Source organism: Carassius gibelio, chromosome B17, assembly GCF_023724105.1.
Source record: "Carassius gibelio isolate Cgi1373 ecotype wild population from Czech Republic chromosome B17, carGib1.2-hapl.c, whole genome shotgun sequence".
Lineage (NCBI taxonomy): Eukaryota > Metazoa > Chordata > Actinopteri > Cypriniformes > Cyprinidae > Carassius > Carassius gibelio.
Genome location: NC_068412.1, coordinates 18,755,206 through 18,769,809, shown reverse-complemented (window position 1 = coordinate 18,769,809; position 14,604 = coordinate 18,755,206). Strand labels below are relative to the sequence as shown.

At 37.2% G+C, this 14,604-nt stretch overlaps 1 protein-coding gene across 1 annotated transcript in view; it reads left to right on the top strand.

Moving 5' to 3' along the window:
• The window catches only part of ttc27 (tetratricopeptide repeat domain 27), a 90,253-nt gene that overhangs the window by 7,204 nt on the left and 68,445 nt on the right, over positions 1-14,604 (top strand). The window contains exons 2-3 of the mRNA XM_052580578.1: positions 5,628-5,805; positions 7,720-7,849. Coding sequence (XP_052436538.1) covers positions 5,628-5,805; positions 7,720-7,849 — 308 coding nt within the window. The remainder of the gene's footprint in view (positions 1-5,627; positions 5,806-7,719; positions 7,850-14,604) is intronic.

The window sequence follows — 14,604 nt, the reverse complement described above, 5'->3', positions numbered from 1 at the left end:
TGCCAACGCGATTACTTTCAAAACGAGTGTTGTAGTATAACCAGCAGGAGAGCAGTGATGTGTGAACAGAATTTGGTGAAAGTACAGTGTGTTACAGTAAATTTATTAACTGTTTTTTTCTTATTTAAAATTCATAAAACGTGTAAAAGCAATTATTTTCAAAATGAGTGCTGTAGTATAACCAGCAGGAGAGCCGTTATGTGTGAACTGAATTTGGTGAAAATACAGTGTGTTACAGTAAAGTTATTACCTATTTTGCATAATAAAAATATATAAAGACTGTGCCAAAGCAATTATTTTCAATATGAGTGTTGTAGTAAAAGGAAGTACACTCTTTTACAGTAAAGTTATTAACTATTATGTTCAATAATGGTGAAGTTTTTAACTATTTTTAATAATAAAAAAATCATAAAAAATTTGCAAAAGCAATTACATTCAAAATGAAAGTTGTAGTATAACCAGCAGGAAAGCAGTGATTTGTGAACTGCATTTGGTGGAAGTACCATGTGTTATATTAAAGTTAACTATTATGTTCAATAATTGTGATTTATTACCTATTTTTCTTAATAAAAAAAATCATAACAAATGAGCCAACGCAATTACTTTCAAAATCAAAGTTGTAGTATAACCAGCAGGAGAACAGTGATGTGTGAACTGAATTTGGTGAAAGTACAGTTTGTAACAGTACAGTTATTAACTATTTTTCATAATAAAAAATAATAAAAAATGTGCCGAAGCTATTATTTTCAATATGAGTGTTGTAGTAAAACCAGCAGGAGAGCAGTGATGTGTGAACTGAATTTGGTTGAAAAAACATGTGTTACAGTAAAGTTATTAGCAATTTTTCTTAATAAAAAATCATAACAAATGAGCCAACGCAATTACTTTCACAATCAAAGTTGTAGTATAACCAGCAGGAGAACAGTGATGTGTGAACTGAATTTGATGAAAGTACAGTTTGTAACAGTAAAGTTATTAACTATTTTTCATAATAAAAAATAATAAAAAATGTGCCAAAGCAATTATTTTCAATATGAGTGTTGTAGTAAAACCAGCAGGAGAGCAGTTATATGTGATCTGATTTTGATGAATGTACATTGTGTTACATTAAAGTTATTAACTATTATGTTCAATAATGGTGAATTCATTAACTATTTTTCATAATAAAAATTCTAAAAAAATGTGCCAAAGCAATTACTTTCAAAATGAAAGTTGTAGTAAAACCAGCAGGAGAGCAGTGATGTGTGAACTGAATTTGGTGAAAGTACAGTGTGTTACAGTAAAGTTATTAACTGTTATGTTCAATAATGGTGAAGTTATTAACTATTTTTCAAAATATAAAATGTGCAACATCATTTAATTTCAAAATGATTGTTGTAGAATAACCAGCAGGAGAGCAGTGATGTGTGAACTGAATTTGGTGAAAGTACAGTGTGTTACAGTAAAGTTATTAACTGTTTTTCATAACAAAAAAATCATAAAAATTGTGCAAAAGCAACTATTTTCAATATAAGTGTTGTAGTATAACCAGTAGGAGAGCAGTGATGTGTGAACTGAATTTGATGAATGTACAGTGTGTTACAGTAAAGTTATTAGCTATTATGTCCAATAATAGTGAATTCATTAACTATTTTTCATAATAAAAATTCTAAAAAAATGTGCCAAAGCAATTTCTTTCAAAATGAAAGTTGTAGTATAACCAGCAGGAGAGCAGTGATGTGTGAACTGAATTTGGTGAAAGTACAGTGTGTTACAGTAAAGTTATTAAATATTATGTCCAATAATGATTAATTTATTAACTATTTTTATTAATAAAAATAAAAAATAAAATGTGCCAAAGCAATTACTTACAAAATGAAAGTTGTACTATAACCAGCAGAAGAGCAGAGATGTGTGAACTGAATTTGATGAATGTACAGTGTGTTACAGTAAACTTATTAACTATTATGTTCTATAACGGTGAAGTTATTAACTTTTTCATAATAAAAAATGTGCAACATCAATTAATTTCAAAATGAGTGTTGTAGTAAAACCAGCAGGAGAGCAGTGATGTGTGATCTGATTTTGATGAATGTACAGTGTGTTACATTAAAGTTATTAACTATTATGTCCAATAATGGTGAATTCATTAACTATTTTTCATAATAAAAATGCAAAACAAATGTGCCAAAGCAATTACTTTCAAAATTAAAGTTGTACTATAACCAGCAGGAGAGCAGTGATGTTTGAACTGAATTTGGTGAAAGTACAGTGTGTTAAATTAAAGTTATTAACTATTATGTTCTATAACGGTGAAGTTATTAACTATTTTTCAGAATACAAAATGTGCAACATCATTTAATTTCAAAATGATTGTTGTAGAATAACCAGCAGGAGAGCAGTGATGTGTGAACTGAATTTGGTGAAAGTACAGTGTGTTACAGTAAAGTTATTAACTGTTTTTCATAACAAAAAAATCATAAAAATTGTGCAAAAGCAACTATTTTCAATATAAGTGTTGTAGTATAACCAGTAGGAGAGCAGTGATGTGTGAACTGAATTTGGTGAAAGTACAGTGTGTTACAGTAACGTTATTAATGTTTTCATAATAAAAAAAAATCATAAAAATTGTGCAAAAGCAACTATTTTTAAAACCAACATTGTAGTATAAGCAGCACGAGAGCAGTGATGTGTGAACTGAATTTGGTGACACTACAGTGTGTTACTGTGAAGATATTGAGTATTTTATTAGTAACCTTTTTCGCGTTTCGCACTTTGCAGACGGTCCCTTAGGACTTGTCTCTCAGACGCCAGCGCATTGAGATCAACGTATTTTGTACAGAGCGGAGGAAAGCTTGTTTTCAGGCAAACTCGCTTGTAGCTCGTTTACTACATCACTACGAGTAAAAAGAGGCATAATTCGTGTACCAAAAACGTTTTGCTCGCGAGTTATTGATCCGGAAAAGTCGAATCTGTGAATATCTTGCCAGTTTTACCGAACTATAGGTAACTTACAGGTTCTACGGCGCGATACATACTAAGCTTATCGATTCTCTAACGCATGACTGTAATGACTGACTTTTTTATTGATTCAAAATCATGTTGGTGTAGTTCAATTAAGAATGTTTGTCTCCTAGTTGGTTCTGAGTACAATAAAAAAAAGACATACAGCGTGATAAATGTAGCCCGATTCCGAAACAAAAAAGAGTCTTGAGAGCCGATTCTTTTAGTGAATCCATATAGATTCTGAACAAGTGATTCTTTTATCCGGTTCTTCTTAGTGAATCACAAAACAGCGGAGCATAGTCCGATCCGATTCCTGTACAAAAGACTATTAAGAGCCGATTCTTTTAGTAATGAAGCAAATACAGTGCAGTTCAGATACCGAACAAATTATCTTATCCGGTTCTTTTTAGTGAATCGAATACAGCGCTGCGAATGTAGTGTGATTCCTAGAAAGCCAGATCGTTAAGTGAATCAAGCATATACATTCAAGTTCAGTTCCCGAACAAAGTATGTTTATACGCTTTTTTTTTAGGGAATCAAAATTCAGCACGGCCAAGATAGTCCGATTCTCGAACAAATAAGTTACTCGTATAAAACATATTTTTTTTAACTGACCGGTCTGAACCAATGACTCAAATGAACAACTAACGCCATAGAGCTTGGAATTTATTTGACTGACTTATTAGATCAATCAACCTCACTTGAACCACACGTTATTCATTCATCATGTCTGACTCGAAACTCGGAACTTGTTGTTGGCTTGTAAAAAGTATTTAAAATAGGCTGCTACTTTGGAGTACCCACGTCTTAAATCAACAACATCAATAGTGCATCCCTTCAAGCAAAGTCACACGAGAATGAACGCAGAGGGAATTCGTCCTTGTGTGAACCCCCCCCATTAGGCTAAATTATAGGATTTCATTATTGCTTTATTGCTTGCCTCTTATTTCATACGTTATCTATCTCCCCCATCTTTCTGTCAGTTTAATGTGCTGTTAGTGGCGTGATAAATAGCTGTGCATTTTGAGTATTGTAACTGTTCATTTGTATACATCCGACAATGCATATTTCATATCTCCCACTTATGTCCCTCTCTCTCATGCACATCAACCTCTGGAGTGATTAATGTGTAATTCACAGGATAATTTCTGTGATGTGTCGATCTTATCTTCAGTAAAGCTATTTCAGTCCGTCCTCATTCAGTCACATTTATTCACGCCAGTTTCTCCTCAGAAGAGATCAACGACTGAAGAAGTGACTGGAAGCGAAGTGTTCTTCTAGAAATAGTGCAGCTTTCTTCACTCTTATCAGAGGCGGCACCATTTTATATCTGCAAAGTGATGCACGCAATCCAAGATCTAAATTGAATTTGAGGCTGGTCATAAATATGTAATCAAATTAGATTCCCTTTATTTCAGTGTAGCTGGTCGTATATAATGTACTCATTGGTTTATTGTAGTGGTAGATAAAACTAAAATAACTTTGTTTTTTTTGACCTTTTATAGCTCACACTTTTTCTGGTGAATGCTTCTGCAAATATGCTATGAAGTAACTGCAAGTTTGGTATAAATAAACTGTTTCTCTGAGGGAGAGTCATTTTGTTATGCTTTTTCAGCCTGGTGCTGTGTGTACAATGAACTATTTAATTTCACGGTTCGCACATTTCATGGAGGCGTACTGCTGCTCTTCTCCTTTTTGTTTATGGCTTTCCTTTTTTCCTCTTGTATGCAAGTGAGGGAGTAAATTGCTGAAACTGAATTTGACTTGGATCCTGAGGAGATGATGGTTGGAACTGAATTTCTGTTTCTTTTTGTGTGGTCGACGATGGCCGTTCGTTAACTCATTTGTGAGTAAATGGACATCTTGTTCGTATCAAAAGATGTAACAGAATAATTATATGCAATGGCATGTTTTATGCAGGGATTTATGGAAAGTGCACTCTAAGAAAAGTTAATAAAAATAATGCATTAATGTGAATTAATTTCTGTATTGATTTCACAGGTGTTTTACTTGTATTTTGAATGATGCATTGCAAGTTTTGCACATTTTTGAATAATGTGTCGAAAACAAAAACACTTAAGACTGCAGAGTGTCATCAAAAGTGACACCGTAATCAATTGCAACATTAAAAATTAGGATAATTTATGACACATTTGTGTGAAGTCAACCTTAAGAAAAGTCCAATCTGCTCTCAAAACTGTATTTTTGTGATCTATGGTGTGTGACTTAATCTGAGGCTATTCCCTGTAGTCTAGGAGCCAGTATCATATTTGATACTACGGGGGCCATTAAATACTTGAATCTGATTGGCTGTTGAATGTTCTGAGGTGTGCAATTATTTTCTGGGAAATGCATGTTGTCAGTTATTCCTTACTTAAACCTCTTTGCACACAAACTGTACACCTAATGGTCCTAGTTGAGTTCTTAATAAAGAACTTGAGAACAGCGTGTTCTGCTCCCGTTTCAGTTTTAAAATATGACAGTGAGCTGAGAGTCGTGTTCCTCTGTGCTTGAGGCACTGGGTACTTGAGAAATTTGTGCTAAAAAGCGTCTTTCTGGAACAAACCATAAATGCTTGGGTTTGTTTGAATGTATGTCTTTAGCTACTCTCTCCTTGTGTGTGTGTGTGTGTGTGTGTTCAGATGGAGGGGTGTTGCTGCAGTTGGTGTGTGAGGGTGATTTCGAGGCCGTGCTCTTCAGCGCTGCGGTGCAGGGGCTGCTGGGAGGTGCTCCTAAAGAAGATGACAGTATTGAGGCCTATCTGGAGAGACAGGTGCTGTCTTACCTGAGCAATGCCAATGAAGACCAGAGGAGCGACAGGTAAGGATTTAGAACATATGGGCCATGTCTCATAGACTGGGCTTAGCCTAAACCAGGATTAGACCAGAGTTCAATTAGGACATTTAAGTAAGTTTTATAAACATGCCCTAGAAAAAAGCATTACTGCCGTGCATCTTAAGACAAAATAAAGCAACATTTCTTTCAGTTGAAACAGCTCAGATTTGCATTTTAGTCTTAGACTAGGCTTAAGCTAGGCTGATGGCAGTTTTCTGTTTTTAACTGTGCTTGTATAAAGAACACAGAACATTTAACTCAATGATCTTCACCATAATGAGAAATATGCATTGTACTCTTAAATTCTGAAGGCATATACATGTTCTGTGTTTTAAATGTGAAATTTATGTGAGTTAATTAAATTCATTAGAATCTAAATGCAAATGAGGACTAATTTAATTAGTGAGACTCAAATACTATTCATTTAAATTACACTACTGCCTAAAGATGTCCTCAATTAGATTCGCTCATTGTGACTGTTAAATTAGAAGAGGTTTGGTCTTTTATTGAAGTAGATTTTCAGTTAAATAGCTATTTAAATGAGTTCTGTTTTATGGAGTGAAATGTCTTATTTATTGTGATTAATGGTTTTTATTTGTACTGTCTAATATAATTGGCTATGAATTATTTAACGGGAGTTTAGCTCATATCCCACCCTTGAGATTTTTTAAGTCTGTTTACAGTGTTTCTGTGAAAGAATTAATGGTGGAGATATACTATATATATATATATATATATATATATATAGGACCTCACTGATTTTGCCCAAAAAAAAAAATTGACAATTAAAATATATATATATATAAAATATATCATCTTCTGTATTCTTCAGTAGAAAGACATGCAGTAAATGATGACAGAATGTTTATTCACGCAGAGTGAGAAACACAAAGCTAGAATGCTTCCATTATAATCAAGGAAGCTGACTGCACTGCAAGTGCGTTGTGTAGCGCCACGTAAGGACTTTTAGTGGGTTCATGGTGGCTTCAGCTGAGTGGAGCTTTTTATTGTTGAGAATGAATAAAACCATAAAGAAAAGTTCAAACACTGTCCCCCTCCTTTCAGACATAAATTATTAATTTTCGATAAGCCCACTTTAACATTCTTTCTCTCCAGAGAAAGAATGAGTTGAGGAAAGGGGGGTGCGCTGTGCTGCGCTCATCAGCCGTGTCTTTCTTCAGAACTCTCTTCGGCTTGATAATGCTCCCTCTCGCTTTATTTTTCTTTCTATACAGCCTCTCTCGTTGTGGCTTCTGTTAGTGAGGCAGAGAGTAGTTGTAGATGGGTGGAGGGGCTTGAATAATGAGTAATGCTTTCTGGTGAGAGATTAGATGCAGGTAGATTGATGTTTGTGTGCTGTTGAATGCAGAGAGATGTATGTCATTTGTTTTTAGTTTTTTTTGTCCTCACCTTCTCTTTCTCTTGTGTTCTTCTGAATTCTCATTTATCTATAATGTATTATTTTAAAGTGACTAAAATTTACAATGAGATTCATGACTCGCAGCCATTTCTCTCCTGTGAGAATACATCAACACTGTAGATTGTAGTGAAACATGAATGTGTGGATGTGTGTGCATGTAAATATGTCCTTTCTCAATGGCATCTGGGGACTGACTCCACCGTAGAGCAGAATTACAATCTCAGGTCTTTGATTTCAGAGAGCAGCACATTGTTGCCACCCAATTCATTCTTTCAAGTTTGTACATTTGCATCAGTCGTGTAGTCCAAAGCCACAAAAGTGTGGAGATGTTTTCAGAAATAAACAACATTTACCTGATAGATATTGTGTTGGTAGTCATTGTATGTGTATTTCAGATGAACAAATCCAGTGGCTATAATGACATTACATGTAGCTCTCAAACATGCATGTTTCTGAACCTGGTCTCTTGTCTGCTGTAGAGAAACTGCTCTGTTGGCATTGGCAGTGGGGTGTCTGAACCTTTTTGCTCAGAGTAATTGGACCGGGCCGCCAGTTGAGCTCCACGTCTCTGATTTTCTTCCTGAAGCCTTGCTCCAGAAATTCTCACAGGTACAGTACCAAGATGCACCTCTGATTATACACTACCAGTGTTATTGTCTATAATTGTCAGAAATATTCAATGTGTGCGTGTGTGCGCGTGCATGCATACATGAACAGTATCACATGAGTAGCAGTGCGAAGTCGCTGTATATTGTCAGGACTGAGTGCTGTAGAAAATCACAGCGTGCAGATATACAGTCTTATCACACAGCTAGGAGTGTCATATTGCATTTATACAAGTTTTATGGCACGACTGTGTAAATACATAAAATAACAAAGTGTCTTTAAAAACCCTCTTTTGTACGAATTCCTTCCTTCCACCTCTGATTCAAATCTGAATTTGACAGTTTAACAGCTGAGCCCAAGCCCCTGTTACTAATTAGAAAATGTCCCTTTCGAGCTAGTAACGAAGGAACATTTGAGTTGCTTCATTGAAAGCTTATTGTATTATTCTGTTAAAAGCTCATTGTATTGTGTGAAGTAGAGTATTATGAGAGAGACAGACTGAGTGTGATTATCTACATCTGATACAACATTCATTCTTCAGATAAATCTCATATTCACAATAAAACATAAAAAAGAAAGCTTCTCGGCACTGTGCATTCGTTGGCTCTGTCTTTGAAAGTAAAAACAACTTTCTTGTTTCCAACCCTGTTTCAGTCTCTTTCAATACGTCTTTACACCTGGCTCACTCAAAAATGTCCTTTTGTCGCTATCTAATGGCAGAACAATCTATCTAAAATAGGGGTCGACCGATTATCGGCGTGGCCAATTATCTGCGCCGATATTAAGCATTTTTATTAGGGCTGTCAAAAATAGCGCGTTAACGGCGTCAATTAGTTGTTTGTTGTTAATTACGTCAAATTTTTTAACGCATTTCACGCCTGCGCAGTGTGACAAATTATTCAGGTTAGGAAAGTCTCGTCGATCTCTGAATTCTCAAGATAATAAAAAACAGCGGCGTGACGAAAACACCGAAGAAGCTTAAGGTTTTACCTCAGTTACTCTTAAATACATTCATGCCAAGCTCGATAAACAGAGACGACTTTGGTAGTTGATACGCTGGAGCTTCTTCCTGTTATAGCGTCCTGTGTTTCACACTGCGCATGCGCAGGACGCCTACATGCAATGCAGCGAAAATTACAGCTGTTTGGGAAAGCATATGCATTTTACTTGGTTTTACTCTCACTTGAAGCCTTCAGAATGTGAAAATATCGATCCTAAAGTATTGTGGCAGAGCAAGTGCCCAGACAGAGTGCTGCTTATGTGATGGTGGCGCATGTTTGTGTTTCTGAGTTCATTATTTCGAGTTTCTCTATGCATAATTTCATAGATATGTGGCTATATTTAACCACTGGTTCACCTAAAACTCTTACACTATCTGTAGTTAAATGGCATGGTTTGATATAGTGCTCAGGTAAATTTGATCTAAGTAAATGTTAAACTTTTGAAATTCAGAAAAAAAGAACCACATATTGATGAATCAATACATGAAAATTATGTATCTGTGTCCTGTTATTTATCTTTTGGTATGCATTTCAGAAAAAATGGTTAGGATTCAGGTGTAATTGCAAATAGTGATTAATCCACTGAAAATTCTGATTAATTTGCTAAAAAATTTTAATCATTTGACAGCCCTAATTTTTATTGTTATCGGCATCGGCCATTTTCAAAACCGATTTGCCGATAAAACCATTTTATTTTGAAATGCGCAATCTGGCACTGATCCAGCCACCTCAGTCAGAGCGCACCGCTCTGTGGCCTAGACTAAGCCCCGCCCATCGTTTGTCTGATTTGTTGGGAGTCACGAGCCTGGCCAATCAATACGGCTGGCGTTGCTGGAAAATGTTCCGCTCTCACCCCGAAAGCACAGGAGCTGCTTTTTTGTTCCAAAAATACCTCTTTCGGTTTGTCACAATATTCGGAAAGTTTTTTTCGAGTATGGGTCTCTGTGTTAGATGGAGCAGAATTTCCTTATATGGGTCCTAAGGGCACTTCTCCCGGAAGAGCGTGCGCTCCCGTAGAGCAGAGACATTCACTGATCAGAGCGAGAGACTGAAATGACACAAAAGAAGTGTGTTTTTGGTTGCCAGGGCAAGACAACCCTGCACAGATTACCACAAAAAAAACAGCATTAAGGGACCAGTGGATGGAGTTTATTTTTACAGAGCATCAATGGAGTTGTGCAAGTGTTTTTGTTTGTTTCCTGCATTTCGAAGATGCTTGTTTTACAAACAAGGCCCAGTTTGACGCCGGATTTGCATATCGTTTATTTCTTAAGGATAATGCAGTCCCAACGAAAAAGGGTCACGATCGTGTGTTGGAAACCGCAGGCGGTGAGTAAAACTGCTTCAAATGTCTGTGTTGTTAACTTGGCTATCGGCGCGTAAGCACATCAAGTAAACAACATGCGATGTTGGCATCAAACTGCACTTTCCACATGTACACCTTAACTTAAAAAAAAAAAAAAAAAAAAAGACGACATAAAGTGGAACTTAGTCATTTTCCAAAACCACTAAGCAAATATATACAGTTTCAATACATACCACATAGAGACGTCGTTGCTGCTGCTGCTCTTGTTAAATTTCAGCCTCTGGATCTGATTATGGATCATAAATATACGGCTCAATCTGACTGTTAGCCATGGTTTGTTTTGGATGATGTTTTTTTCCTCACGGTAATGTCACAGCTTCCAAACGCTCTCAACGCAAAAGCCTACTCGCGCTCGTGGTTATTTAGCTCCGCCCACACGTCACGTCTCCAAGTGCTCGTGTTTTTCCTGGAAAAAACGGTAGAGACTATCTTTCTCTTATAAATATAATAAAACTAATGACTTTTTGGAGTTATGAAAGATGCAGTACTACTCTGTAGGTACTCAAGATTAACAGGATATTGAGTGAAAACGAGCATTTCACCCCCCCCCCCCCCTTAACGGATCATCACATCAGTGCTGAGATAGTGAAACTAAAACCTACTTCTCTCACCATTCGGCCAATTTAACGTTATATTGTGAATAGATTATCAACACGAATGAATTCACTCACGTCTGCCGCGTTTTTTTTTTTGTGTGTGTTGTTCACATAGCTTCACTGAACAGCGTCCGTTCCATTTAGTCAAAAAAATTGCGCATATTTGGAGAAATATTGCTTTATTCTAACATGATTGCAAAATAATTTATCATACAGATTCAGAATTACCATTATGCAATTTTGAAGAGCTGAAAGGGCATCAAGCAAGAGCTCTGACGCCCTGAGGCGACGGGAGCTCCCTATTCCCGATTCCGTTATCTCCAAGGCTACGCTCTCTCATTTGACTATTAACCCTATGTTAATAACGTAAATTGTCAATAATCTCACATTGCACGTTTCTGGATGACGCTGTCCTGTATACTTCCTAGTTTGTATCGCCGTGATAAACAGTCAAACAAACATTTAACACATCAAAAAAAAAAAAAAAAACTATTACAATAAGGGTTATGTGTAGGGCTGCACGATATTGGGAAAAAATGACATTGCGATATTTTATTTTTCTGCGATTTATATATTGCAATATTTTTTCTTACAAACAAAAATGGGGTGAGCACACTTACATTCTCATTTTATATGCGCTCGGGTTGTTTGAAGACGGATCGCTCTGTATCTCTCGCACGCGCTCTCTCTCGGTCTCTCTCGCGCGCTCTCTCTCTCTGCCCTGTTAAACTTGCATGTGTTTTCCAGTCCTGTCAATGATAAACGTTCACTCTATGATGGTTAAGCTGTGCAATTAATCCGTGAATCACATTCGGATTAACTAAAAAAGCACGCACACACACACACATACACGCATACATATATATATATATATATGTATATGTGTGTATGTAGTGGAAAAGTTAATTTCTTTCAGTAATTCAACTCAAATTGTGAAACTCGTCTATTAAATTCAGTGCACACAGACTGAAATAGTTTAAGTTTTCGGTTCTTTTAATTGTGATGATTTTGGCTCACATTTAACAAAAATCCACCAATTCACTATATCAACAAATTAGAATATGGTGACATACCAATCAACTAATCAGCTCCACACACCTGGAATAGGCTGGGGTCAAGGCATCAAGAGCCACCACACGCATACGTGTCAAGGAATTTGGTTACAGTTGTCATATTCCTTTTGTTAAGCAACTCCTGAGGCGTCTTACCTGGGCTCAGGAGAAGAAGAACTAGACTGTTTTCCCAGTGGTCCAAAGTCCTCTTTTCAGATGAGAGCAAGTTTTGAATTTCATTTGAAAACCAAGGTCCTAGAGTCTGGAGGAAGGATGGAGAAGCTCATAGCCCAAGTTGCTTGAAGTCCAGTGTTAAGTTTCCACAGTCTGTGATGATTTGGGGTGCAATGGCATCTGCTGGTGTTGTTATATTGTGTTTTTTAAAACCAAATCACTGCACCCATTTACCAAGAAATTTTCACATTCAGCTTTTTGAAGATGCTGATTTCATTTTCCAGCAGTATTTGGCACCTGCCCACACTGCCAAAAGCACCAAAAGTTGGTTAAATGACCATCGTGTTGATGTGCTTGACTGGCCAGCAAACTCACCAGACCTAAACCCCATAGAGAATCTATGGGCTATTGCCAAAAGGAAAATGAGAAACTAGACAAAAAAATGCAGATGAGCTGAAGGCCATTGTCAAAGAATCCTGGGCTTCCATAGCACCTCAGCAGTGCCACAAACTGATCACCTCCATGCCACGCAGAATTGAGGCAATAATTAAAGCAAAAGGAGCCCCTACGAAGTATTGAGTTACATGCACATAAACAGTAAAGTGCGTTCAAGCGCCAGCAAAGACAGTGTAAAGAAATACCCTTTGTGAGAAGCAGTTAAATCAGCGGGAGTTTGTTTGAGCACAGATTGTAAGTGTATTTATTTCTTGTCTCATTAGTGTTTAGTGCAGTTGTCGTTGCTAGGAAACACTTGTTTATTTACTGTGTTGCGACATGCTACGTTTGGTCTCGTACTCTATCGCATACGTTGTCAGTGTTGTGCGCTTGCTTTAGACCTTTGTTGTGATAAACGGTAAAGTGCGTTCAGCTGAATTCAATTTCAGTTTTGTCGGGTATAAAAAGGGGTAGAATACCACGGCAGCCCTCCAGTTTAGCCCTCCTCGTGTGAAGACCGAAGAGTGTAAAGACCATCGACTCTACTGCGCGACTCCACCGGGCAGGGACACTGGCAAGGAATATAAGTATTGTTTTGATTGATCTCTTTTTCTTTCTATTTGTTTCTTTTCGGTTTCAGTTTTTGTTTATAACCAATTCTTACTATGTGTTTCCAGATCCCTACTATCACTACCACTCGCAAACCACGCATCACACAATGTAGACTGCGCAATCTTAATAACCTGCACACTTTGCCTATGTCTGCTAATACACTACTTTCTTTGTCTACAGCAGACTGGTAATTCCAAAGACCAATAAACAAAACATTACTTCTATTATTAGTCATTCAAAGCTTAATCTCATGGCCCTAACAGAGACCTGGATCAAACCACAGGACACTGCTACACCTGCAGCACTCCAATAATTTCTCATTTTCCCACTCCCCCCGTTTGACTGGAAGAGGTGGGGGTACTGGTCTGGTCATCTCTAATGATTGGAAATGTAACCCTTTACCATCTTTGGGTATCAACAGCTCCTTTGAATCTCATTCAGTTACTGTTACCTACCCTCTTAAAATACATTTTGTAGTTGTCTATCGACCCCCAGGACTACTAGGTAACTTTTTGGATGAATTAGATGTGTTGCTCTCAATCCTTCCTAAGGATGATACTCCCCAGTTATGCGTGGAGATTTCAACATCCACCTAGATAAACCTCTGTATGCTGATTTCCACACTCTGCTTGCCTCTTTTGATCTCAATCGAGTATCAACTACTGCTACTCACAAATCAGGCAACCAACTGGATCTTATTTATACACGACATTGCTCTACTGACCATGTACTGACCACTGCACACATCGGATCACTTCCTCCTCACTGCTTAACCTCAACATGGTCCCTGACACATCGCTTACCCCTCCACGTGTCATCTTTCGACGTAACCTATGCTCACTCTCACCCTCCGTTATCTGCAATGGTTTCATCTACACTTCCTTCCCCTAAACTGTTAGCATCCACCCCTTCTGCCCCTTGGTTATCTGATGTTCTACACGAACACCGTTCTAAGCTTAGAGCTGTTGAAAGGGTGTGGTGCAAATCCAAAATCCTACTGACCTTAATGTGTATCACTCACTCCTATTCTCCTCCTCTGCTAATGTCTCCACAGCTAAAATTACATACTACCATAATAAAATCAACAATCCTTCAAACCCTTGCATGCTTTTTAAAACATTTTCCTCACTTCTTTGTTCTCCCCCTCCTGCTTCATCTCTAATAGCTAACGACTTTTTATTAATTTTACTAATTTTATTAACGTGGCAATTTTCCACACCACAAACTCATCCTTTCTAATCATCCTAGTACTTGCCCGTTTGATCCTATTCCATCTCATCTCCTTCAAGCCATTTCTCCAGAAGTTGTACCTGCACTCACTTACATCATTAACACATCCCTCCACAATGGTGTTTTTCCCTCATCATTTAGACATGTTCGTATAGCTCCACTACTTAAGAAACCCAACCTCAACCCATCTCTTTTAGAGAACTACAGACCAGTTTCCCTTCTTCCTTTCATTGCTAAAACACCTGAACAAGCTGTATTCAACCAAGTCTCTGCATTTCTCACACAGAACAAG